The following is a 26,744-nucleotide window of genomic DNA, read 5'->3' on the forward strand; positions in this document are numbered from 1 at the left end:
TATACCAAAAGAAGATGGTAACCTGATGGTCAAAGGATATTATATTTGCACTTTAATTTTATTTTACTGACATTATCAGAGGCTAAAATATTAGTTATTGAAGATGTTTTACAAGTTTGATAATTTGATTTCAGCACTGAATCTCTTCTACCACTTGGTTGTTAGAAAATGGCAAAACTAACAATACAGGAGTTAAAATGTATTTCCAACATCTTGTATTCTTTTTAAAAACTTCTTTTATAATGTTATTTCTTGAAAAATTGTACAGAAACACTTAACTATACATAATAACATTACACACACAAAAATAAACAAGATATATAGTGTATTATAATACAAAGAGCATGAGATTTGGAATAAAAAGACACAAATTAAATGCTCTATATGTTCCTATTCTATTGTAGATTTCTTTCCTAATATTCTTACCCATTGTATTTTAGGTCATATTCATGTTGGTAAACATTAGATTATGCTTATTTATTTTTTCTTCCTTTGTAGTAAATTATTATATAAATTATATCATTTTAATTTCTCTCTGTGCTGAAATGTGTGACACTTTCCAAATTAAAAAGTAACCTTAAGTTTAGCTATTATTCCTGGAGAATATTTTAAATAAGAAAAAACATTTTTAATGATGTTTATTCAGTATATATTTATCACTTTTTCTCTCTGCATTAGGCTAGAAAAAATATCCTTTCTGTTACCAAAGACAAACTAGCAAACAAAACAAAAAGAACTACCCATTTGTGTTCTGGATCACATTCTATGACACCACGAGACCTTTGATCCTATGGTTATATTCTTTGTTCTCCTTCATCATTAATTTCTCTTAATTTATATGGTCATTTAAATCACACAGAAGTATACTCTCAATCTCTGAGATTAAAAAACAAAAAAATAATACCATATTCTGACCCTACATTACCCTTCTAGCCATCATTACAATTCTTTCTTCCTTCTTAGCTGAATTACTTGAAAGCATTATTTACACAACCTATGGTTACTTCCCCACTTAATAGTTATACTTCTAAAAAGTTCATTCAGAATATGACTCAATTCTTACCACTAAAATGACCTCTATGTTTCTAAATCCTATCCAATGTCCTCAACTTCCTCATTTGAAAAATAATTACTGCCCACCTCCACTAGACACAAGAACTCTTCTAGTGATTCAGCATAGAGAAATGTATAAAATAGTCAAACATCCCTGACTTTAAGAAGCTTATATTCAGATGACAAACAGCACTAGGAAGAAAAAAATAAAGAAGGTGGTTTAAATGCCAGCCAATAGATGCAACATTAAAAAGAATATTATAAAAAAGACCCCACTGAAAATGTGAGATTTAAGTGAAAGTATGAATGTTATCAGAAATTGAGCCATGCAAATGATCTGAGGGAAGAACTTTCCATACCAAGAGAACAGTAAATGCTGTTCTAGGACAGACGTACTTAAACCACTTTGAGATCCATCCAGCACGAATGCTGCTGTGATAAGAGGAGTGGGAAAGGAAGGAATGAGGTCAGTGTATAAAAAGGCTAAGCCATATAAGTAAATTAGAGAAGCTTTTACTCTGATTAGGACAAAACCATTATAGAGTTCTGAGCTAACGAATGACGTGATCTGACTTAGAGTTTAAAAGTATTATTTTGGCTGTCTTATTTCTAATAGATGACTTCCAACAACGGAAGCAGGGAGAGCTTTTAGTAAGCACTTGCAATGATAGAGGGAAGAGACAATGGTGGCTGGAAACCGGGTATTTGCACCAAAGTGGAAATAAATAGGTACTTGACAGATATTTGAAGGTAAAGCTTGATCATGACTTGTTGATATATGATAAAAAATGAGGTGTCAAGAAGGATTTTGTTTTTTTAATATTTTGAGGTAACTCCATACAGCTGTCCACAGTGGCTATATCAATCTGTATTCCCACCAACAGTGCACAAGGATTCTGTTCTCTCCACATCCTCACCAACAGTTGTCAGTTTATTGAGGATAGACATTCTGACAGGTGTGAGGTGATATCTCATTGTTGTTCTGATTTGCATTTCTCTGATGACTAGTGCTGTAGGTTTTTTTTTTTATATGTCTATTGGCCATCTGTATGTCTTTGGAGAAATTTCTATTCAGGTCTTTTGCCCATTTCTTAATTAGATGGTTTGTTTTCTTAGTATTGAATTTTATAAGTTCCTTGCAAATTTTTTATATTAAGCAATTATCAGATGTAAAAGACAAATACCATAAGATTTCACTTATACATTGAATTTAACAAAGAAAATAAACTAAGAAACAAAACAGAAACAGATTTATAGATTTGGAGAACAGACAGACAGCTTTCAGAGAGGTCATTGGGGTTGAGTGGGTGAAAAAGGTAAAGAAATTGAGCAAAGGAAAAAATACTTACAGAAACTGACAACAGTGTGGAGGTTTCAGGATGGAAATTGGGTAGGGAGAAGTAGAGGAGAATAGAAGGGACATAGATCATGATAGAGGAAGATTGGACAAGGTAATGAACACACAATGCAATGTACAGATGATGACTGTAGACTTGTAAATTTGAAGCTTAATTTTATTAACAAATGTCACCCTGATAAGTTCAATAAAAAATTTTTTAAAAGAATGATTTCAAAGATTTGTACTGAATTAGGATGAGAAGAAAAACCTGCCATTTGGTAATATGAGACAGACAGGAAGAAGCAGACTGTGAGAAAATATCATTTCAGTAATGGAGATATTAAGTTTGAAAAGCATATTAGAAATCCAAGTGGAGATTTTGTAAAGGAACTTGCATATATGACACTGAAGTTGAGGGCAGATCAGAGCTGGAGATATAATTTCAGGAGTCATCATCTCAGAGTGTTTAGATCCAAAGGACTGTATAAGATGGCCAAAGAACTCTGCGAAGAGAAATCACCAGGGGGGTTGTGGAGAAGCGGGAGGGTACCATTCTCGAGGTCCAACACAGAACGTGTTTCAATGAGCAGGGGAAAGTCAACTGGGTGAAATTCTGTTCAACGGCTAAATAATGCAAAATTTGAGAATGGTGACCTCTGTTCATCATGAGCATAGACACTGCTTGGAAGTGGTTTAAGACAGAATTACAAGAAAGATACTGGCTATAATGAATATTAAAACTAATCCCTCTGAGAATATAATATAAAGGAGAACAGAAGAGCTTTGAGGACACATCATTCATTGACCACTTCTTTCTTTTTGCGACAATCTGTTTTCTGCACTTCTACAAAACCACTCTCAGTTTTCCGTCTACTGCACTTTAATCATCTTGGTAGCTTCTTTTCAAACTTTTTTTGGTTCCAGCTTCTCCACATAAAATGTAAATAGTACATTTCTCAGGGCTCAATCCAGGGTTGTCTTTTCTCACTTTTACTTTTGTGTCTGGGGAAGAGTCATCAGATCCCATGGATTCAGATGCTCGCTTAACAGGCTGAATCCCAAATGAAATTTCAGTTATGAACTTTTCATGAAATTTAGCTATAAATATCCACCTTTCTTTATGTGTGTGTGTATGTGTGTGTGTGTGTGTGTGTGAGAGAGAGAGAGAGAGAGAGAGAGAGAGAGAGAGAGAGAGGGAGGGAGATCACTTTTGGAATAACACAAATATACTCTCAAACTCAAATTTAATAGGCCTCAAAGAGCATTTTCTTTTTTCTTCCCACTATAAAACCTTTTCTCCCTAGAGTGCTTTGTATCTTACCAAGAAAATTTTAGAAATCATAATTTCCTCTCTTCCTCATATCAACTTTCAAGTAATCAGTAAATTCTGTCATTTTCAACTCAAATTTATATGAAATCTGCTTTCCTTTCATCGTTTTCCTCATCCTCCTCATTCAGGTAGTCCATATCTTTCATCAGCACAGGGCAACCCAAACCACATTTCCTGCTGCAGTCTTGCCCCACTACAATATATTTTCTAGGCTGAAGTGACAAAAAAAATTTTTTTTAAATCCTAAAAGATTAAGTCATATTGCCTCTGTTCTCTGCTTAAAATTCTTCTCCATATCGTTATCATTGCCTGAGGACATGATTCGAAATATTACTTCAGGTTGCTCTCACTTCTTTCTACTGTTTCAGACATGTTTGATGTGTATGTTTACTCACTTATAGTTTGCATTAACTGTGGGAGACAGGCTGTAAGCTGGTAAGGTCCTTATAGCCTAAGGCTTAGTTTTAAGACTAAGCCTTTCCCACCCTTTTAATACTAAGATCTTTTAAAAACTAAGCTTTTCCCCACACCCTTGACTGTTGCATGATGTGGAGTGGTACACTCTTATGAGGAATCCCATTTATGCCTCAGATAAGTGGCTTTGTATCAGAGACTTCTTTATTTGTATATTGGCTTACACGTTTTAATTTCTACACTATAAAATAAGGCAGACGGGGGTACTCTTACTCGGTTCCTGCCATCAGCATTGCAGAGGAGAAGCAGCCGAGATGGCGGAGTGCTGAAGGAGAAGCCAGTTTGTGCAGAATTTGTGCAAAGAGAAGAAGATGGGGAACAAAGGTGAATAAGCCTGTTGGGGTCTTTGATTCTAGGAATAGTCAGATGAGTCAGTGGCTTTAGGAGCCCTGAATGGAAAGGGAAGTGTTTTCCCACTGTGTGTATTTCTCACCTGCCAGGTGTGAGCTAAGATTAAAGGTAATGGCCCACTAGTTCTTGGCTCTGTTGTTTTATTACCATCTGTTTGAATCAAATGCGAACCTGCACAGGTCAGGAGGCTGTGATGGTGGCCGTGACTACTGGCCTTACAAGCCACATGGGCATTTTTCGGGTTTTTCAAACATGTTTAGCTTTGTCTTTGCAAGGACTTCACTCACTCTGATTGGCCCACATCCCTCAATGCCATGCTATGGCAATGCCCCACTCCACACTTCTCACACTAAGCTTCTTGTCTTTCACACCATTTCACGAGGAAGAGAACTGTTCCCTGGGTATCTACCCACCCTAGCTCCTGCATCCTCTATTTGATTCCCTAGTCCAGCCCCCTTCATTTATTTATTTGTAGCAGACATTAACACTTATAATTTTGTTTGTTTGTTTATTTAATACATAAATATATATTTAATTTTATTTGATTGTTTTCTCAATTACACTGCAGTAGCCATGAAGGCAAGGACTTTGTACTTCTCCTTTACCATCCTATGCTTCAGAGAATTACACAGATCATCCCCGGGAATTGTTTGTTGAATGAATGAGTGGACAGATGAAAGACTGCTATGACTATATCACAGTGGGACATGGGAGACAATGAATGTGCCTCTTAAGGAACTTCATTAACAAGAGAAGGACCTACAAGTAACTATGAGACAAATATCTTACGTGGCCCATAGAATTGTAACCTGTTGGGTAGAAATTTATACCATAAGAGTTGGCATTTTTTTCCAGGTCTTAGCATATGAGCCCATGTGTTAATTTACTTGTATAAAGTTTCATTTCACAAAAAATGTCTTTGACATAAACTGCATTAACATTTCTATTTTAAAGTTAAAGAGACAAAGATTATTATTGAAGATACTCGAGCAGCTAAAGAAATTACAACAGAAATTGACCTAGGTCTCCTTTTTTGAGAGGTGCATTTATAACCAGGAATCATGAAAAGGTCACCATTCACAAATCATATTTAAATTCTTTTAAATTTTTCTGATGCATTTATTATTTTACAATTTTATTAAAATATGCTTTTAAAAAACTGTTTTATTAAAAACAGAAAAGAATAAATGCTCACTCATGGAGAAGGGAAAATGTGAAATAAAAAATACGAGCCTTCTAGAATAAGGAAATCAGCACAAATTTAAAAAAAAATTAAATAATCACTTGGACCTAAATGTATGTTCTGCTCAAGGATCACACTGAATTCAATTTTACTGTGTTGATCAGAAAGCTGGTGGTCAGAATTTGGGAGTCAAAGAAAGACTCAATTAGTTCATTAATCAGATTGGGCTAAAGATCTGAAAAAATACATAATTTGACTAGAATATACCTTTTATCATATGCTACACATTTTCTTTCTCATGTTTCCTGACATATGTTATAAAAAGATATAAATTTTTCTATCACCTTGTTTTACAAAGGAACACATCATTATCTCTCTGCTATCTACCACAATGACCTCAATGTTACATAAATTTCCAGTTTATGAAAAATGTTTTTCATAATTAAATGAGGTTATAAATTATAACTGTGAGAAACAGTGGGTATTCAGAAACTGTTCTTATATTTAATAACTTAATATACAAATTAACTGTGCTCAAGTTACTAATTTTTCTTTGTTTGATTATTTTTTATATATTTATTTTTCAAAAAATTGTTCTTTTATTTCACACCCTATAAAAATAAGAGTAACTGATGCTATTTAACAAATACTTTTCTTGTTACAGTTCTTTCTGCCGTATTTTAATTACTATTTTTTTTGCCAGTTACATAACCTAAAATGTGGATAATAATTCTATCTAGAAATGGAAATTAACTATCAGAATAACTCAAATACCTTAGCAGTAATACTTTATGGAGCAAAAAAACCCAAAATAACCTCTTAGAAAGCAGAATAGAGAGCAGAGCTGTTGAGGGAAGGAGAGTAAAAAAGAGAATTAGACTATTTATTGAAACATTTCTAGAAGAGAAAATTTTTTAAAATCAATATTAGAAATAATGGAATAAAACAAAATTTGACTCCAGACATTCTTTTTCCTAAAACACTATTTTCTACTATGCTATAGAAACTAGTATTACTATTATCATCAAATTACATCACATGAGAAAATGTATATTTTAGCCATGTATATAAGTTAAATCTTTAAAAACGGCATATCTAATATAAGTACAGCCTTGACAACATACGTATAACTTTTGGGAAGACTTTAGTCTCAGAAGATACAAAATATTTATTTTCCACCTCATCAAAAAAATTAAATAAATAAATAAATAATTTTCCAGCAAAAACAAATGACAGGAATACATTGTAACAACATAATTCATTTTAAAAGTGATGCCACTTTTCTTTTGGTTTTGTTGACATCATCTTGATTAAAGAGTCCCTTAGATATAAACATTATTGAAAATTTTTCCATTAAGTTAAAAGAGTAGAATTTGTACCACCTTTAAAATGTGTTACACTGTAAGTAACAAAAAAATAAATAAATACTTAGGAATAATATTCTCTTGTAGGGCATGAAATAAATTAGTCACATTTAGATTCAGACTGATTTTGACCTACAGCCCTACTTATCATTTAATTAAATAGAAATACATTATGAAGAGCTATTAAGTAAGTCATGGAGCAGAAGAAGTAAAAATATACCATGAAAATACATGCTAAATCATTTAGAAAGAATTCTCCCTGGAAGTGAAGAGTATATTGCAGGGTAATCTATAGAAATAGGTATATTATAAAGCATTGAGCATCAAAAAATAAAACATGAGAGAATGTAGAAGACTTACTGAATAATGTAGAGAAAAGCTTAAAATATTGGGTCTTTATTTGCAAAACAACATTGTCTTAAAAGAGGACCTTGACCTCATTTTCTTTCTTTAGTTGTTGTGGGAAGACCATTATATTTTAGAACATTTAGCACTATATTTAGTTAGTATCTCTTTTTTCAAGGTGATTTTATAGGTGCAGAATCGTTAGTACAACTCAAAGAAAGAAGAATTAAAATCTGTACATCAAGAAGGAATTTTTGTATATTTTAGCAATTCTTATGCAGAATTTTAAGTAAAGGGGATAAATGAATGAGAAGCCAAGGTTATAATTTACTTACTAAATTATAAAAAGGGGTTGGAAAGATTGAGTAAATTTTTTAAAGATATAAACAGTTTAAGAATAAAACTGTCAAAAATATTTTTAATAATGATAGAGCAAATTTGGTGTTCTGCTTAAATTTTTACAGGTGATTAATTCATCTTGCATCCATGATATCTATCTAATCTATCTATCTACCTAGGAACCAATCTTTCCCTCTTTCAGAAAGAAAATGAGGGGAAAAGCAAAATTTCAAAACAAGTGATAAAAACAAGATTTGACTCCAGCCATTTAGATGATAGAGAGAGAGAGAGAGAGAGAGAGAGAGAGAGAGAGAGAGAGATTTAGAGAAGGAGACAGCCCAATAAACCCCTTACCAACTCCTACTTAGTCATTGTATTACCAGAAGGAAGGATATATATATATATCCTTCCCATTTCTTCCCATTTTCTCAGGTCTTCTTCACCTGTCAGATTACACAATTAACAAATAACTATGGCTACATAGTCATGGTTTATACTCCCTGAGACTTTATTAAAACTAAATGTATAAATGAATAAAGTCAACATAGGAAGATATAAGCTGCATGGTAGCATATTTACAAACCATGAATAATGTAATTTAAATAGAGATCATATAGAAATCAAGTTCATTTGATTAATTCTCATTTAAAGTCAGAGCTGCAATAAGAAATTTCCTAAATATTTATTCTCAGAACTATATATATACATTTTGGAACAAAATCTAAATACTATAATATATACACATGTTATCTAATGCTCTATCATCTGCAAATAATTCATTGAAAGTCAGTGATATACCATTTAAAAAAGAAGTTTAATCATCCAATACTAAAAGAAATTATTAAAACAAAAAGAGTGTAATAAACATATACTATATCTCCCTCATTTTATTTATGAGTAAGTTAAGATTCAAAGACATTCAACAATTTAAAAAAGTTAACCAGGACACGATTGAGATTACAATACATAATTTTAGATCTTTGGCTTAATATTAGTGCAACTACTAATTTTTCCTATTGAAGTCTAAATGAAGCTTGCAGTTTTCTACTTACCTCAGATCTATCCTAACCTCCATAGATTTCCTACTGCATTATCTATTCATTGTTGTTTTTTCATATTATTTTATGAACTATTCAATATCAATGTAAGGGACAGATTATTAGGAGAGAAAATTTACAACAAGAAAAAGACAAAGGTGCATATGTAGAAATGTCATACCAATGATAAATATAAATGATAAATTGACATGATAAATAAGGTTTTCTTTAGCAATTAAATATTATAGCAAAGTATAAAGATTAATTTTAGCAAATGTGTAAACATTTTCATATATTTGTATTTGTATGTGTGGAATACATACAAGGAGGTTAGAATGGGGCTCTTTCTGATTCAGTTTAAATGGAAGCATTGATTTAGTAGATATTAAGATATTTAAGCGAATGTATGACATTCAACTTCATATACAAACTGTTTGCAAAGGAAATGTAGGATAATCTGTTTTGTGACTCTGAGACACTAAGGCACAGCATGGATGTGGAAGGGGTACGAAGAGGAGAAAAGGAGATTGGTGAGATTATTTCCTTTGAGGGAGCTCTTATAGATCAGTTAGTACCCTTCACAGAGTCTTTCCAAGGGAGCAGTGGAAGAATGATATCTTCTAAAACTAGTCTAGTGAGGTAGGCTTCACCTGGGATCACTCATTTATAAAATTTGTTTCAAGTAGTTGACACATAAAAAAACAAAAAACAAAAACTGGTGTTTGTCCCTGTCTGAAAAAGCTAAAGTCAAACTCACGCAGGAATAAGCTAACACTGATCCCTGTTGAAGAAATCTAGAGGGAAAGAGAGAGCTTCTGTGTGAAAATTAGCCTGATTTTTTGTGTGTATGTTTCTTAGAGCAAGGATGTGTTTCCCATTTCAACAAGGAAAATCAATCACTACAGAGATTCAAAATTGGCATCATTTGAGAACCTGTCCAATTAAGCCACCTGAGGAATAAAAATATCTCAGCAGAAAATCATTGGGGCATCAAGTGGTGGGAGACAAATTTGGGCAAGTATCTGTTTAGGATACACATGCATCCCCTGGGGATAAGAAATCGCAGAAGAGAAAGGCCTCTTGGAATCACTGAGTAGACCCAACAACTGCCCATGATCCTCAGCCTGAGGATGTAGCCAGCTCAGCACGTAGGTCCAGGACGGTCCCTTTACCAGCACCCCCTCTACTCTGTTTGATCCTAAAGAAACCCGACAGAGTGGCAAGTGAAAAATTTGAAAGCAGGAGTAAAATAAAGGTGGAGATACTATAATGGCTAAATGGTAACCCTCTCCTTAATTTACACAGGCACCTGAATCACAAGGTCTAGGATCGAAGAGAGGAAAGAAGAATTTGATGTCTGATCAAATTTAGTTATTTGATTAATAGCTTAGACTTGGTATTCTAATTATAGAATTCAAATTCTGTTTTTTGTTTTATAAACTGAATTTTTCTCCCTCTAAATTTTTTCTGTTTAAATCCTAAACCACACTGCCTTAAAATATGACTCTATTTAGAGATAAGTTCTTCAAAAAGCTGGTTAAATTAAAATGAGTGCTGTCGGGTAGGCGCTGATCGAATGTGACTGACAGACACCCTTACAAGGAGAGGAAATGCGATGCGCCCAGGCAGACACCAAGCATGGGTGTGCGTGAAGGAAAGCTGGATGAGACACAGTGAGAAAGCGACCATCTATAAACCAAGGAGAAGCCTCCAAAGATCAGACCACCTGACACATTGATCTTGCACTTCCAGCCTCCCAAACTGAGAAGTAAGTTTCTGTTGTATAACGCCCCCCTCCCAGTCGGTATTATTTATTATAGCAGCCACAGCAAACTAATTTGACAGTTTAATGTGTCCACTGGATAAATGGATTTTCGTCTTGGGATAGATGTATGTAGAAGATATCTTTCTTTTTTATTTATTTATTTATTTATTTATTTATTTATTTATTTATTTTTAATTTTTCTGAAGTTGGAAATAGGGAGGCAGTCAGATAGACTCCCACATGCGCTCGACCAGGATCCACCCTGCATGCCCACCAGGGGGTGATGCTCTGCCCATCTGGGCTGTCGCTCTGTTGCAACTAGGACCATTCTAGAGCTGAGGCAGAAGCCATGGAGCCATCCTCAGTGCCCCGGCCAACTTTGCTTCAATGGAGCCTTGGCTGCGGGAGGAGAAGAGAGAGACAGAGAGGAAGGAGAGGGGGAGGGGTGGAAAAGCAGATGGCCGCTTCTCCTGTGTGCCCTGGCCAGGAATCGAACCCGGGACTCCTGCATGCCGATGCTCTACCACTGAGTCAACCGGCCAGGGCCAAAGGTATCTTTCTTTTACAAAACAAAAACTTATTTAAATGTGTCCATATATCTAACTGTGAAAACTAGAAGAAATCTGAGTCTTCTTAAAACTTAACATGTATCTGTGATATTTTGCTTTCCTCAGCCTTCTCGAAGGCTTTGTGGTGGGAAAAGGCCGGGTCTGTGCTGCCTGACAGAGTGAGTGCACACTGGGCGCGGACGGAAAGAAAGGTAGGGAGAAAGAAAGAGAAACCGGTTTCAAAAAATTAATATATTTAAAGGCAGAAAGTGAGAATATTTTGGATGTTTTTATTTTATGAATATATTTTAAATTTTATATAGTCAGATAGTGAACCATAATTTTTAATTATGTATTGTAGAGGTTTGAAATAAATCATAACGTTTAAGTGGCTAATAACAAAAAGCTAAGAAAAATTGAAAAAATTATACTGTATCATATTCTCTCCTTGTATTATTTATTGTGATTCTGCATTTCCTATATTATTTTTGTAGAACACTAACTTTACTGCCACAAGAGGGCTCCTCACCTTATCAGCTGGACCACAGAGTTGTTTTTGTTGTTGTTGTTTGTTTTGTTTTTTTTGTTTTTTGTTTTTTTTTTACAGGAACAGAGAGAGAGTCAGAGAGACGGATAGATAGGGACAAACAGGAACACAGAGAGCTGAGAAGCATCAATCATCAGTTTTTTCGTTGTGACACCTTAGTTGTTCATTGATTGCTTTCTCATATGTGCCTTGACCGCGGGCCTTCAGCAGCCAAGTAACTTCTTGCTCCAGCCAGCAACCTCGGGTCCAAGCTGGTAAGCTTTTTGCTCAAGCCAGATGAGCCCGTACTCAAGCTGGCGACCTCGGGGTCTGGAACCTGGGCCCTCGGCATCCCAGTCTGATGCTCTATCCACTGCGCCACCGCCTGGTCAGGCGGGGCAGCAGAGTTTAATATGGTAGCCACTAGCTGCTTGTGGCTTTTGAGCCTTGAAATGTAGGTAGTGAGACTACAGAACTAAAATTTTAACATTATTCCATTGTAATTCATTTTAATTTAAATTTCAAAATAGTCAACACATCTTTATTGCTTTAGTAGATGACATTTTCTCTCTTGCACTGTGTAATATCTAATATTACAGTAAAAGTGTTGAGTGGACACTAATGAAACATTAAAATGTGTTTATTTGAATATTTTAGGCAAAAAGTAAAAATTATATTGATACTTAAATCATAATTGCAGGTAAATTTGAATACTAATTATTATTTTATTGATAAGTCGATTATTCTTATAAATCATTTATTCCCAATGAAAACTTAATTTTCAGTATGAGTTATGCTGGAAGTGTGAAATACATATGAAATGCAAAATATAGCATTAATATTTTTTACATTAAGTGTTGAAATGTTAGTATTTTGGGCATGTTAGTTAAATATAATAATTATTAATTTTGCCTGTTTTTTTTACATGTTTTGTGGCTATAAGAAAATTAAAAATTTTGTATATGTTGTATGTGTGTGTGTATACATAATTCTGTGAAGTTGAGCTATCATGAGGGCTACTTTTGTGAGTTACTGGCATTGGGAGCAGATTAAGCCACAGAATTTTAGACCTGAAAAGAAGTCTATTACTCTGTTATCAAATAACCTCACATACGTCTGTTTGTGTGGTCTGTTCCTAAAATTTCCAGTTTCTAGTCCAGTGCTCTTTCCAGATTAATACATGTATGAAGACAAATTTCACCTGGGAATCTTTACATCTCTTTTCTTTTCCAATATTAGTTTTTATTGTCATTTCTTACTTAAACAGCTCTCTTGTATAAAAGTTTACTGGATTTTTGTTACACTGCTAACCTAGAAAAATAAGTATATGCTTGGAAGTTCAACAGAAGTTCATGACCACGAGGCTCATGGTAGTTATGGAAACTTTATGTAGTGCTTGCTACATTTTCTGTAGAAAGAATGTAACCCAAAGCAACAAGGTTGTTTCCTTGTTAGATCAATAATATAATGTTTAAGTTTGACCTTTTCATACAAAGGTATAGATGGGTGTTCTGAAACCACTGCCTTTCCTGATAAGGGTTACACTTCTTTCACCTTAAGCTGTTTTATAGCTACAGATTCCTTCTTGGGTTTTTAGTAACAGTCTGTATACCTAATGTAATCACAGAATAAAGAAGCCTGTAAGAACAGATGATTTTATTGTTTGTTTCATCCTATGCACAAAAAATATATATAAGGAATATACTCTGCTAAAATATCACATGGAAAAATTTAAGACATATGTCTATTATAAGTTTGTTATAATTCTACTGAGAATCATTTTCTTTATAATATCTACTGTATTGAAACCTGCATAGAAAAATGCATTACTTTAAAAAACAACAACAAAAAAACCCAAGCACTTATATTATGTAATCAAATAAATGAGTCCCCAACAAATTACTATGAAAGATTGGGATATTTTTATTTCAATAATACTGCTATGAATCATAATATGCTTGAAATTACCTTATAAGTCATGTTTAGTCAAACAATAAAGGTGATGATTATTCTCCTGCTGCTACTACTGATAATAGTAATACAAACAAAATTTTATCTAATGTTTACTCTGTCAGACACTATTCAAAGTGTTTCATGCATATTAACTAATTTTAACTGATACCATTGTTTTATTAACACATCACTTTTAATCAAGAACAGTGTATTGCCATCATGTTTACATAATTCACTAAATTTGATACTTAATAAATTTTAGCTTTTTTAAAAATAAAAATTCTACTCTGTGAATTTGCAAATTGGAAGATAAGTAAGGCTAGAGTTCATAGAAAAATTTCCATAGGTCCTAGAAGGAAAAAAAAATCTCTAAGGGTTAAGACCTGGTTCTACTATTTTCTGTGACCTTGGTCTTAACACTTTTTTTGAAAGGGCTGCAGTTAACTCACATAGAAGCTCTGTGTGCGTTACAAACTGCTTTCCCGGGTGCAGCAGCATCAGCCCAGTGCATAGCCAGAGCTGCACAGCTCCGACTTGCCACCTAGCCTGCTGTCCTCAGGCATGGCTTACCTATGTAATCTGTTTCAAATCTTTGTTTCCTATTTGGTAAATAGAAAAAATATTATAATTGATGGGATATGGTGAGAATTGCATATGCACATATTTTATAAATAATGAAATAATGCATATGATATATTTTATAAATTGTGACACAGTCTGACCAGGTGGTGGTGCAGTACATGGAGCATTGGACTGGGAAGCAGAGGACCCAGGTTTGAAACCCCAAGATCACTCAGCTTGAGAGCGGGCTCATCAGGTTGAGCATGGGGTCACTGGCTTGAGCATGGGATCATAGACATGATCCCTCAGTTGCTGGCTTGAGCCCAAAAGTCACTGTCTTGAAGCCCAAGGTCACTGGCTTGAGCTCAAGGTCGCTGGCTTGAGCAAGGAGTCACTCATTCTGCTGTAGTCCCCCAGTCAAGGCACATATGAGAAAGCAATCAATGAACAACGAAGGAGCCACAATGAAGAATTGATGCTTCTCATCTCTCTCCCTTCCTGCTTGTCTGTCCCTATCTGTCTCTCTGTCTCTCTCTCTGTTTCCGTCACAAAAAATAAAATTTAAAAATAACATAAAATAAATTGTGACACATACCTATGAATACATAGCATTCAATTCTTCTTTCAGCATTTATGAGGCACCTATACTATGGTAAATCTTGGGACGCAAAGAGAAAAATACAAAGATGCTATCTTTAAAAACTTGTAAATTATAGACCAAGTAACAATAAAAGAACTCAGAATCTGTTTTCTAGCTTTAATACAGTAGATGGAATGTTTATATATTTGTATCATCTAATTTGCACTGATATATGCTATTATTTTAAGTAAATTACATATCTTTTTAAAGTCATCTAAATGTACTATATATTTATTTTATTTTAATTTATTTATTTTTGCTTCTTGCTGGTTACTTTAAATTTGTCATGAGCCAAAAAGTCTGGTGTGATATTTAGAATATTTAATAACATTTGAGGCTGGAAACTGAATTGTGAATGTCAGACACAGAAGAACCGAGAAAGTGCCCTATTCTGCCAGCTATTAGCCATCTGTTGTATTATAGGACAATCCCATGGGCCCTTGAAAGAGATGGGCTATTCTGGGGTCAAGGAGGCGGTACCAATACTCCAGACCTAGAGCAAGTGGTTATTTACAAATCGGTTCTATTTTAATATATTATCTCTGTAGCCATAATGAACTAACAGTTTTATACCAAATACCGTAGTTTCACATCATCATTGTAATTAAAACTATTCTGCATCTTCCAAGACTCAAAAATCAGGTACCTGAAAGCTTTCTGGACCATATATTCTGTTCTCACTCCTCACATGCACTCATAATTTCTTAATTGTAATGCTCCATATTTTTTTCCTGTTAATACAATATTCACTAATCCTTTTTTATCCTATAATAAGATATTCTCTGAATACAGGGACTGTGTAATATCAGAGCCTAGTACAGTATCTGGTATACAGTAAATGTTCATATTTTTGTTAAACAATATTAGACATATGGGGAAATGAACAAATAAATAAATTGTGCCATAATATATCTCAAATGGGACTTTAGTTTGAAAATTACATTGTTTCATTAAACAGCATTAGCAACTTGCCTGTCTCATTAATAACTTTGGGTAATTAAATAACTAAAGAAAAGAACAGGTCAAGTAACAATAAATTTATTGACAGGTAAAGCAATTCTTTCTATCATACCTTACAGGACCATTTCCCCCCCAAAAATGTCCTGAAAAATAAATAGTTCTGAAAGGGTTTATTTATTTAAATAAAATAATTCAGCTTCAATTTGTTTAACCCAGTGTTTCCAAAGCTTTTGGACCACAAAATTGACCCCTGCATAACTACACGCAGCACCTGACAACTCTAAACTTAAGGAAAACTTAAAGTAACTTTTTTCAGCATCTGATAAACTGTCCACAGTTACCTTTAGCTATTTCTTGATATATTTAAATTTGAATTAAAATATGTAGGGATTTTAATTTCATCATGCCAAAATGGCGTGACAAAATTGCCTATAAAATACATGTAAGTTCTACAGGCTGATTGTCTGAGATCCCATTTGTCATACCACAGGAGGATCAATCATGTGCAATGTGTTTGACTGCTTGTACCTGCTCTGCTTGATTGAAGCTCTGTGGAGGTCATTTTGTGCAATTACTAAACTATTACTAAAAACAAATAACCCACTCAATATATTTGTAATGTCAACAGAATTTATAAAACACTGAAAATTATTTATTATACACCAACTTGATCAATTATCTTCTGTTATGTGCTTATCTTTAGGTAATATAACAAAATTTTCTTTATTAGAGACAATAAATGTGATCATTAAGGCTTATGTGGGTAAAATTATCATATATATTCACTACAAATGAATACTAACTGAACACTACTGAATCACCATGAAGTACTAACGTAAAATGATGCAATTTCTGTAATCTAACAAATGTACTTTAAATACAATATATTTATGCAATTATAGTCTAAAAAATTGTTTTTTATGAATTCATGGCACTGTAATAATTTAAAATACTTTACAGATATCATGTTAACCAAATCACAAAAATCACATTAACTAAAAAGAAAATACTAACCCAAAGTTAGTTGGAACAATAAAGATAGTAAATATTGCAGACTTATGTAATTTTTTTTTAAAATTTGGTGAGAGGAGAGGAGACAGACTCCCACATGCACCCTGACAGGGATCCAACAGGCGAGAACACTAGGGGGCAATGCTTTATACATCTGGGGCATTGCTCTGTTGCTCAGCAACCAAGCTCTTCCTGCACCTGAGGGGGAGGCCATGGAGCTATCCTCAGCACCTGGGGCCAACTCGCTCAAATTGAGCCAGGCTTCAGGAGAGGAAGTGAGAGAGAGACAGATGGATAGACAGAGAGAAGAGAAGGGGTGAAGTAGCAGATTGGTGCTTCTGCTGTGTGTCCTGACTGGGAATTGAACATAATATAATACATGCACATGCCAGGCTAGTGATCTACCGCTGAGCCAAATGGCCAGGGCCAACTTTTGTATTTTTTGAAAAAGCAAATTGCAGCTATCAGTGCAACATGAACATTATTACATATTAAATCAATATGTAATATATTTTAGGTTTACTTAGGAAAGAGAATATAAATATTCCCTTGAGGAGATCAATTTCTCACTAATAAATATGTGGGTTGTTTGAAAATTTTAAACATTTTTTGTTGAATTTATTAGGGTGACACTGGTTAGATAATTATACAAGTTTCATGTGCCCAATTCTACAACACATCTCTGTACACCATATTGCGTGGTCGCCCCACTCCAAGTCAAGCCTTTAGTCCATCACTCTTTATACCTTCATACCCTGCCTCCACCTCTCCCCCTCCTGGCAACCACCACACTACTGTCAGTATATTTCTTGTTTCTTTTAATTATGACACTGTGGAATTTCCTCATTCTTTGAAGGATCCTTTAGATAATTCTAATTTGGAAGAATTCTTGTACGACTTCGACTAAAAATTATATTTTTAAAGTCAATACCGAGATTTTAGCCTTGAGAGTATGCTAGGGTGAGAGAGATTATGAAAAATGAATTTCAAACCAGTCTTTTTTTTTTTTTTTTTTTTTTTTTTTGGCTCAAGACAAGTCCAGAAGACACAGTTATAGACCTTTGTAAAAAATAATAATTTGGCCCCAGCTGGTAGGGTCAATAGATAGTCAACCCAGAGCACTGAGGTTGTGGGTTCGATCCCCCGTGAGGGCACTTATAAGAGGCAATCAATAATTATACAAATAAATGGAACAACTAAGTGGCACAATGAATTGATACTTCTCTCTCTCCCCATCCCTTCTTCTATCAATAGAAAATATTAATAAAAGCCATGATTAGTAAAAACTCAGGACAATGATAAAAGTAAAGCTCTCCTACAATTGAAACAAGCTTTCTAAGCTGTCCCTTTGTGTAAAAACTCTCATGGAGGATGGAGTAAAGGGTACAAACATCTATATAGAATAGTTAAACTTTGTTTTCTAAAGGAACTAATTCTGAACTCTTACAGTATTAAATTATGGAAAACATAAACCCTTTAAAAATATACCGTCATTCAGCAAACTATCATAGTAATGTGTCCAGCAAATTCATTGTAAGAAATAAAAGAGGATCTGGCCGGTTGGCTCAGCGGTAGAGCGTCAGCCTGGTGTGTGGAAGTACCAGGTTCAATTCCCAGGCAGGGCACAGAGGAGAAGTGCCCATCTGCTTCTCCACCCTTCCTCCTTTCCTTTCTCTCTATCTCTCTCTTCCCCTCCCACAGCCAAAGCTCCATTGGAGCAAAGTTGGCCCCGGCGCTGAGGACAGCTCCATGGTTTCTGCCACAGGTGCTAGAATGGCTCCCTCCACAACAGAGAGATGCTCTTGATGGGAGAGCATCGCCCCATGCTGGTCATGCTGGGTAGATCCTGGTCGGGTGCATGCGGGAGTCTGTCTCCTCATTTCTAACTTTCGAAAAATACAAAAAAAAAAAATGTATAGTAGAAAATGTGGCTTAAAGAATTTTAGCTACACTGAAGAGGGAATACCCAGGAAAAAGTTTTATAGAGTCAGAAAGGTGAAAAACTGACCATGCTAAAAAAGCATACCACAATTTCCTGTGGACACCAGCAGTAAATGTCTGCAGTATTCTCAGTTACCAAGAAGTGACATCTCCACTGAAACCAGCTAATATTTATGAGTAAGAACAAGGGTTTATAAATGAGCCCGTTGGCTTCGTCCTATCATTATTAGGGATAATAGGATATCATCTGTATCTTAAAGCTTTATTAAAAAAGAAAGAAGATAGTAATCTAAATCTTAAAAGTTTGAATATTTACCCAAGGATGCTGAGTTAACATAAAAGAGACATTATCTTAGAAGAGATTAGCGAGTTTTAAGTTAATTCTGTCATCAGTAGGAAGGAATGTGTGAGCCAAATTAAAATGTTGCTCTATAGTAATTTTTTTCTGTTTTCCAGTTGTTCAGTACTACATTTTAAACCTACTTTAAGTTTTAGAAAATATTGTCCATATAACAACTGCATAGTTGAGAAATTATTTCCTATTTACAGCAGTTGCTGTATTTGAAAATATCAATCTAAATCAGAATAATTTTTCTAAACTATGTCTGGATTCTCACAAATTCCATACAATTGTAATATAAGGTTAATATAATTTGCCTTTCATTTTATAAGTATATCAACTAAAATTTTATATATAGGCCCTGTCCAGTTGCCTCAGTGGTAGAGCGTCGGCCTGGCGTGCAGAAGTCCTGCGTTCGATTCCCGGCCAGGGCACACAGGAGAAGCGCCCATCTGCTTCTCCACCCCTCCCCCTCTCCTTCCTCTCTGTCTCTCTCTTCCTCTCCCGCAGCCGAGGCTCCATTGGAGCAAAGATGGCCCGGGCGCTGGGGATGGCTCCTTGGCCTCTGCCCCAGGTGCTAGAGTGGCTCTGGTTGCAACAGAGCAACGCCCCGGAGGGGCAGAGTATCGCCCCCTGGTGGGCAGAGCGTCGCCCCCTGGTGGGCGTGCCGGGTGGATCCCGGTGGATCCCGGTGGGGTGCATGCGGGAGTCTGTCTGACTGTCTCTCCCTGTTTCCGGCTTCAGAAAAATACAGAAAAAAATAAATAAAATAATAAAATTTTATATATACGGATTAAACACTGAGTTAGCAAACATCAAATATTTTTTAAGCATTAAATTTATTTTAAAGAAACAAAACATTGGCTTAAACACTTAACAAAATAAGCATTGAAGACCTTTTTACAAAGATAACAATTGTGATATATTTCCTTTTGACTAGTCAGTCACTCAGCAGTGAAAAAGAACTCATTCCTTAAAACCAATAAAAATAAAAGTTCTATAACAGAACCTCTATCTATTTCGCAATATGCTGATTTTCATGACTGTTTCTTAAGTACATACATTCTACACTTTCCTGCTATACTTTGCTCAAAAGTCCATTTTCATCTGATTTTAAGCAATTCTCTTTATCAGAATCTGAATTTAATGATTCCAAGTATAACTTTTTTCATGAATGATATCCATCATTTATGGTATTCTCACTGTTAAAACATAACATTAACTCATTCCTGATAAAAAGGACTATAAAACAGGCAAGATAAAGGAAATGATATTATTGCTAATATTTTACATTATTTCTAAAATCTCATTATATTATAATATATGAACTGTAAAACTAATACAGTTACATGGCTTAATATTTATTTCATAAATATTAAAAGTTTAGCAAGATAAAGTATTTTAATAGAAATTATGTTTGATTAGATAGAGTTAAGCAAATAAATCACTAGTATTGTGTTTCCACTATACAATGCTTAGCTCAGTTTATCACATTGTGTTTCGCAGTAGAATTACTATTTCAGGGAAATTTGAAATTAAATGACAATTAGCCTGTTTATTGTCAAACATATCCACAGTTTATGAGCCAAACTTTGAACTGGAAGATATATAAACTGGGCAAACAAATTTTTTTAAAAATTTTTTTAATTTTATTTATTCATTTTAGAGAGGAGAGAGAGGGAGAGAGAGAGACACAGAGAGAGAGAGAGAGAGAGAGAGGAGAGAGAGGCAGGGGGGAGGAGCTGGAAGCATCAACTCCCATATGTGCCCTGACCAGGCAAGCCCAGGGTTTCGAACCGGCGACCTCAGCATTTCCAGGTCGACGCTTTATCCACTGCTCCACCACAGGTCAGGCCTGGGCAAGCAAATTTTAAAGATAGAATGAAATTAGTATAGTTAATTATGCAAGAATTTAATTCAATCATTATTATCAATGAATGTGATAAAAAGCCTTAAATTTTATATTTGCGTGACAAAAAAAAAACACAAACTTTTATCAGGAGTTTCAACGGGTGTTTCAGACAAACTAATGTTTACTTAGACCATTTTGCCTACTAAATATGATGTTTTTGTTGTCTCTGATGGTTGTGTGAACAACATACTAATTAAGATGATGCATGCCATAAACTAGACAGGATCATAAAGCAAGAAGTAAAAAGAAATTTCTTATTTTCAGTCCCTTAATAAAATATATAAAATATAAAGAATTTCTAGATGAAAGTAACTATTTTGAATTATGAAAGATTTAAAGAAAAAATGATACCATAATAAAAATCAAAAGAAAATTTTAAAACGTACAAGACTAAAATGTACAAGACTAAAATGTACAAGACTAAATTTATTCTCGATGCATAAGCAAAACTCAATTTCCTATTCTTCTAAAACTCAGTAAGTGAAAATAAACAGCTTACTTCACAAATTTAAAATAATGTTGTTTGTCTATGTATTAAAAAGTGATTATTTTGAGATAAGAATTCAATACAGTTTTATAAACTACCCACAGCATGTACTCACTAAAAATTAATATTACCCAGTATAATATAAAAAGAACACATATTCATTGAGACTTGTGAATTATATTGAGAAAGCCCTATTCATAAAAGTATAGGTTATTTGTCTATGTCCAACATTCCTATGACAGTGAATTACACCTACAAAGTCTTGAACCAAAAATTTTGATTCTTACTTATTACGTCCATCCCTCACCTCCAAACCTGAAATAATAAACATGGCTCAAATTGATAGTCAAATTAGAGGAGGGATTTTATGATTAGAATGGTGGGATATAATTCCCAGTCTCTTATCAACAATGGATATATAAAGCTACAACAAGAAAAATTGGTATCTAAACATAATTAGAAACATATATATTACATATAATAATAAATATATAATAAACAGATTGCTTTGATTTTATGCTTTATGTTTAAATTTAGACTATATGTATGATTTTTTAAATTTGATTAAACAGAGGAAACTGCTTCTCATTTTTATTTATAAAAATAAATCCTATTTTAAAATTAGGTTCTATGGAAAAGTGCTTTTTCTCTAGAGAAACATGGGCATCTTTATTTGTGATAGTGAGATGTGTAAAACCTAGTGTTTGTCTTTTGTAATTGTTTCCAGAATTCAAATTTTGTGTTTGATCATAATTTTTAAATGATTTGCACCTGTGGTTACAAAGTGTGTTTCTAACTATTCCCTGTGGTTGATTACCTCTTTCCACGGAAGCACTTTTATTCACTGCATCTCTGACTTTCACTATAAGACATCTTAATACTTTTTGATTTACACAATAAAGTGTCTGGTTATTATGACTCTTTTAACTGATGGGAAAACTAAAGCTCAGACCACTCAAACAGCAATTAGTAACATTATAATTATAATTTAACCCTCATCTTCTAATTCCTTATCCAACTCTTTCTTAATATACTATGCTGCATTTCTAATAATCTTATCTTTGTGAGAAACTGTGCACATATAACTGTCAAAGCCTTTCCAACGTTAAAAAATAGAGTGGAAACCCCAAAGTTAATTTTCACATAAATTATGTACTTCTAAAATGTCTGGGGCCTCTGTTTAACTGAGGTTAATGGCAAGGCATTTTCAATCCTATTTGAAAGGTTGGTCCATTAAGTATCTTTTCTGACCAATACAAATACAGAGGTAATGCCAAAATTACGATAACTTCTTTGAAGACCTTTGTAAAAAATATTTTTGTTCATAAATTGAAAATAGACTAAATTAATACTGATGTTGCTTTGTTAAATTGAAAATAAGTGTCTATAAAATATTAACCCACATAAGAATCATATGAAAAAAATTATAAAAAAGTGAAAATCAAAATATGATAAAATCTATAACGATTTTGAAGACTTAATCTGTAATACAGAATAGACATTTGGAATTGATTAAATGATGCAATTTCTAAATTCTCATGCCAAAGACAATTTTGTGAATATTTATAGCAACCATATCTTTGACTACACACTAAAAAAAAAGGTGAAATGTTGAAGAATTTAAAATGAAAAATATTAAAATAATATTTCAAACTTGAATAATTGAGCCTTATGGATAAAAAAAAATGACACTTTTAATGAACATCCTTTACAGGTAAAATTTTCTGTATTATACAATTGAGTGTCATCTAAAAATCTTCCAATTTGGAAATTAAAAAATCATGATCAAATATTGATAGAAATAAAAACAATAAATTTTAGATTAATAATAAATACTAAGTGTCAATAATATGTAGATTCAAGAATTAAACTAAATAACTTCCAAACACCACAGTAAAAGAAAAGTTTACTATTTAAGTATGAACTAGCACAATTCAAGTTCTCATTAGAAGAGGTTAAAATGAAACTTGAATGTAGGAACATTATTGATAAACAAAGAATAATGTAGTAAAATTAAAAATATTTTTGTTAGAAAGATTAGAAAATTAAAGTAAAAACATTTTAAAAGCATAGAGGAGATAATAAATTTTTTTAAAGAAAAGATTTCCAGTATAAATAAGTTCAGGGGCAGGGAGGAGATGCTTTGTTTATTTTAGATAGGAGCCTACATATTCAATGGGAGACCTAGGGGAAGAAAAAGCATTTTTCAAATCAAATGCATTTTATAAATCAATACTTTTCTTAGGATTTTTGAATTAGAACAAATTCTCAGTTGTTCTCCACAGCCTCTACTTAATCTCATTTATATTGTAATATATAAACTAATAAAGGAGCTAGCCAATTACTGGGTAAAGCACGTTGGTGTGTTTACATATCCATACCATCAATTATGGGACAAACTCTAAGAAATAGCATTTAGGAACTCTTATGATATTTTATAAGATTACAGGTTAAATAGAAATGCTACAAAAAAAGTAATCAGTATTTGAAAACCTAAGCTCCATTAGAACACTAAATATTTAATGTATTTAAAATGATTGATAAATTTAATTATTATAACTCAATAAAAATTTGAGTTTTTAAGGAACAGTTACATGGAGACTTGGTTGTGACAGTTCTTTAGTATATTCCACAACTTTTTTACCTTGGTTTTAATTTAGATACCACTGAAATTAAATGGTACTCTCAGGTCATCTAAAAAGCATGATTACCACCTCATGTTTGGGCCTGTATTTCAATACATTAGAATGATAATTTTTAAAACTATTTAAGCTAGCTTATTAGAGTTCTTCAGTCCAAATTTATTTTATTGTAGTTTTAAAAATTACTTCTCCAACTGAACTTATGTTGTCTATGTAAAATATTATTTGGATATAATGAAAATAGATAATCAATCTGAATCAGGAAAATTTTAAAAGGATAAAATATCATAGCTTTCACTTACTTAGGCCCCTTTATTTCATCTATATTGTATAAATATAGTTTATATCCAAAATTACCATCTTTTAAGCTCTTTTTCCTGTTGAAAATGGAAATAATTCATAGCCTATAAAATACTTCCTTTCTATTTTATTACAGTGAATTCATTAATATGATATTATTCAGTGATGAAACCAGAAAGGCAATACTAGAAAATAAAATTGAATCCTGAGGGGACTATAAAAGTCAATTTAAGTTCAGCAAGTAGAATATTGAAAATAATAATTAAATACACAAATCTACTGGCAGCCGTACACTGTCTTGTAATGCAAAATAACCCTATCAGAAGATACTAGTTTCATGAAACCATACTGCATAAAATGAGTTAAGTACAATTTTATTTTTGAGAGAGATCTACTTTTCCTCCAGGAAACAAATATTTAAAGACAAATATTTAAATTTATATTTAAATATAAAATAAGTGCTATTTTATTTATATTAAGATAAAGAAGAGAAGCCATTTGACTTAAAAATTCAATAACCATATGAGTCAAAAGGATGTCATTTGAATTTCTGCCATGCCAGCCACACTTAACTCAGGACAGAGGGGAATCTGAGCCGTAAAATCACGTGGTTGCAACACTCAAGGGAAAGGGTCAACCTAGAGAAAGAGTCTCCACAGAAATTACTGCTTTTCAATAAAAAGGTCTCTGATTTCTGAACTGGACAAGCATTTTAGAATTTAAAACTGGCAACTCAAAATATTGTTTAAATTTAAAAACAACACAAAGTTAAATTCAGGTTATATTGATTTTGACAGTTCTTTTTAATAATATATAAAAATAAAAATGTCTATAAATATTTAATTTTTAATTTTAATATAGTGTTCTACAATGAATAATATATTTCAAGAAATGTTAATAAAATGCATAGCTTTAAGATCACATTTGAATTCATATTTCTGTTTGAATTACCACATTAGAAATAGAAATTATAAAGTTTTCTACACTGGGCTTTTTCTAACACTTGTATTTTCAAGTTACTTTTTTAGTGAGTTTTACTACAATGATATCAAATACACTATCATAAGTGTCAGAATACTATCCCATTAATCTGTTGCTATTATTGTGGGAAACCTTACTGATAAGACACTAAAGAGAGGATGCTGTTCCTCAAAATATAAACTGGTCATTGAAATTTGTATTCCAGAAAACAATAAATGGTCTAGTATTGACTACGAGCTGGCTAAAGTCACCATAGTAAGTTTTCAAAGCACTTAAGTCTGCAGACTACTAAAAAAAAATAATAATATTAAAGAAAAATAAAACAGATAAATGGAGAAATGTAACTGTGGCAATGCTCACTATTCTCTGAACAGTAGTTGATATGCTACTGAGAAAATGAAATCAATTATTTACATAATAGTCTGAGGATAAAGTATACAAAACATTGTAGAAACTGCAGTTTTATTAATACTCTAGCTTTATGATATTTTTGTTTTAAACAAAGAGTGTTTTCAAGTTAATACCTTGAGTGTTAGATCCCACTTATTAAAATTTATGCCTGATCATAAAAATGGTAGAGAATAAACCTCAAATGGTTAATTAAACCAGCACAAGCCGGCACACTGTACATGAAAATAAACTTCAATTAATGAAGAGTCTATTTACAGCTGCAGGTTTTCTGCAGGATTACGTGGGGCAGCTTCAGGTAGCCATGTCCAATTGCTGAAGCATTTTATGAAAGTAAAATAGAACATCTGTTACATATTGCCTTTCAGAAGTCATATATTCTTTATCCTGAACATTCTGTTATAAAATCAACTAACTTTTATATTATAATTTAGTTATGATCATGGATTGCTCTAGCAAGAGAATGATCATTTTTGCTTATTCAAATTACCATTTATTAACGGTAAGGATATTTTGCTTCTATCACAAAATGAAATTGTGCATACCAAAATCATTTTCACATCAAAAGAGGTATTCATTAAATATACCTTGATATGGAGCACTAAATCCACGATATCTGTGATTGCTGTCTGTAACAAAATGCAGTCTGAGCCAGTTTTTGTTGCTGATAATAGGTGGTGGTATATTCATTCCAGATAACCTGAATTATGGAAGACAACAACAACAACAATAAAAATTAAAGCTTTTCAGCAGTAAAAGATTTATTGAATTGAGGCCCCCACAAATTTTTTCTACCTGTATGATATTCATGACTTTGCATTATTAAATTGTTAATCACAAGTGAAATATTTGTTTTATGTATAGAAAAGTTAATCATAGAATACTGAAATTTTAAATACGTTTTGTTCCAATCAGGTTGCATATATGAATAAAATAATAAACTGTTTTTGCATT

General features: G+C 33.1%; 1 protein-coding gene across 3 annotated transcripts in view; it reads right to left on the bottom strand.

Moving 5' to 3' along the window:
- The window catches only part of CSMD3 (CUB and Sushi multiple domains 3), a 1,231,016-nt gene that overhangs the window by 788,190 nt on the left and 416,082 nt on the right, over positions 1 to 26,744 (bottom strand). For all 3 annotated transcript variants that reach the window (XM_066379371.1, XM_066379370.1, XM_066379369.1), the window contains exon 6: positions 26,378 to 26,490. In XM_066379371.1, the coding sequence (XP_066235468.1) occupies positions 26,378 to 26,490 (113 nt within the window). The remainder of the gene's footprint in view (positions 1 to 26,377; positions 26,491 to 26,744) is intronic.

Source organism: Saccopteryx leptura, chromosome 3 (genome assembly GCF_036850995.1).
Source record: "Saccopteryx leptura isolate mSacLep1 chromosome 3, mSacLep1_pri_phased_curated, whole genome shotgun sequence".
Lineage (NCBI taxonomy): Eukaryota > Metazoa > Chordata > Mammalia > Chiroptera > Emballonuridae > Saccopteryx > Saccopteryx leptura.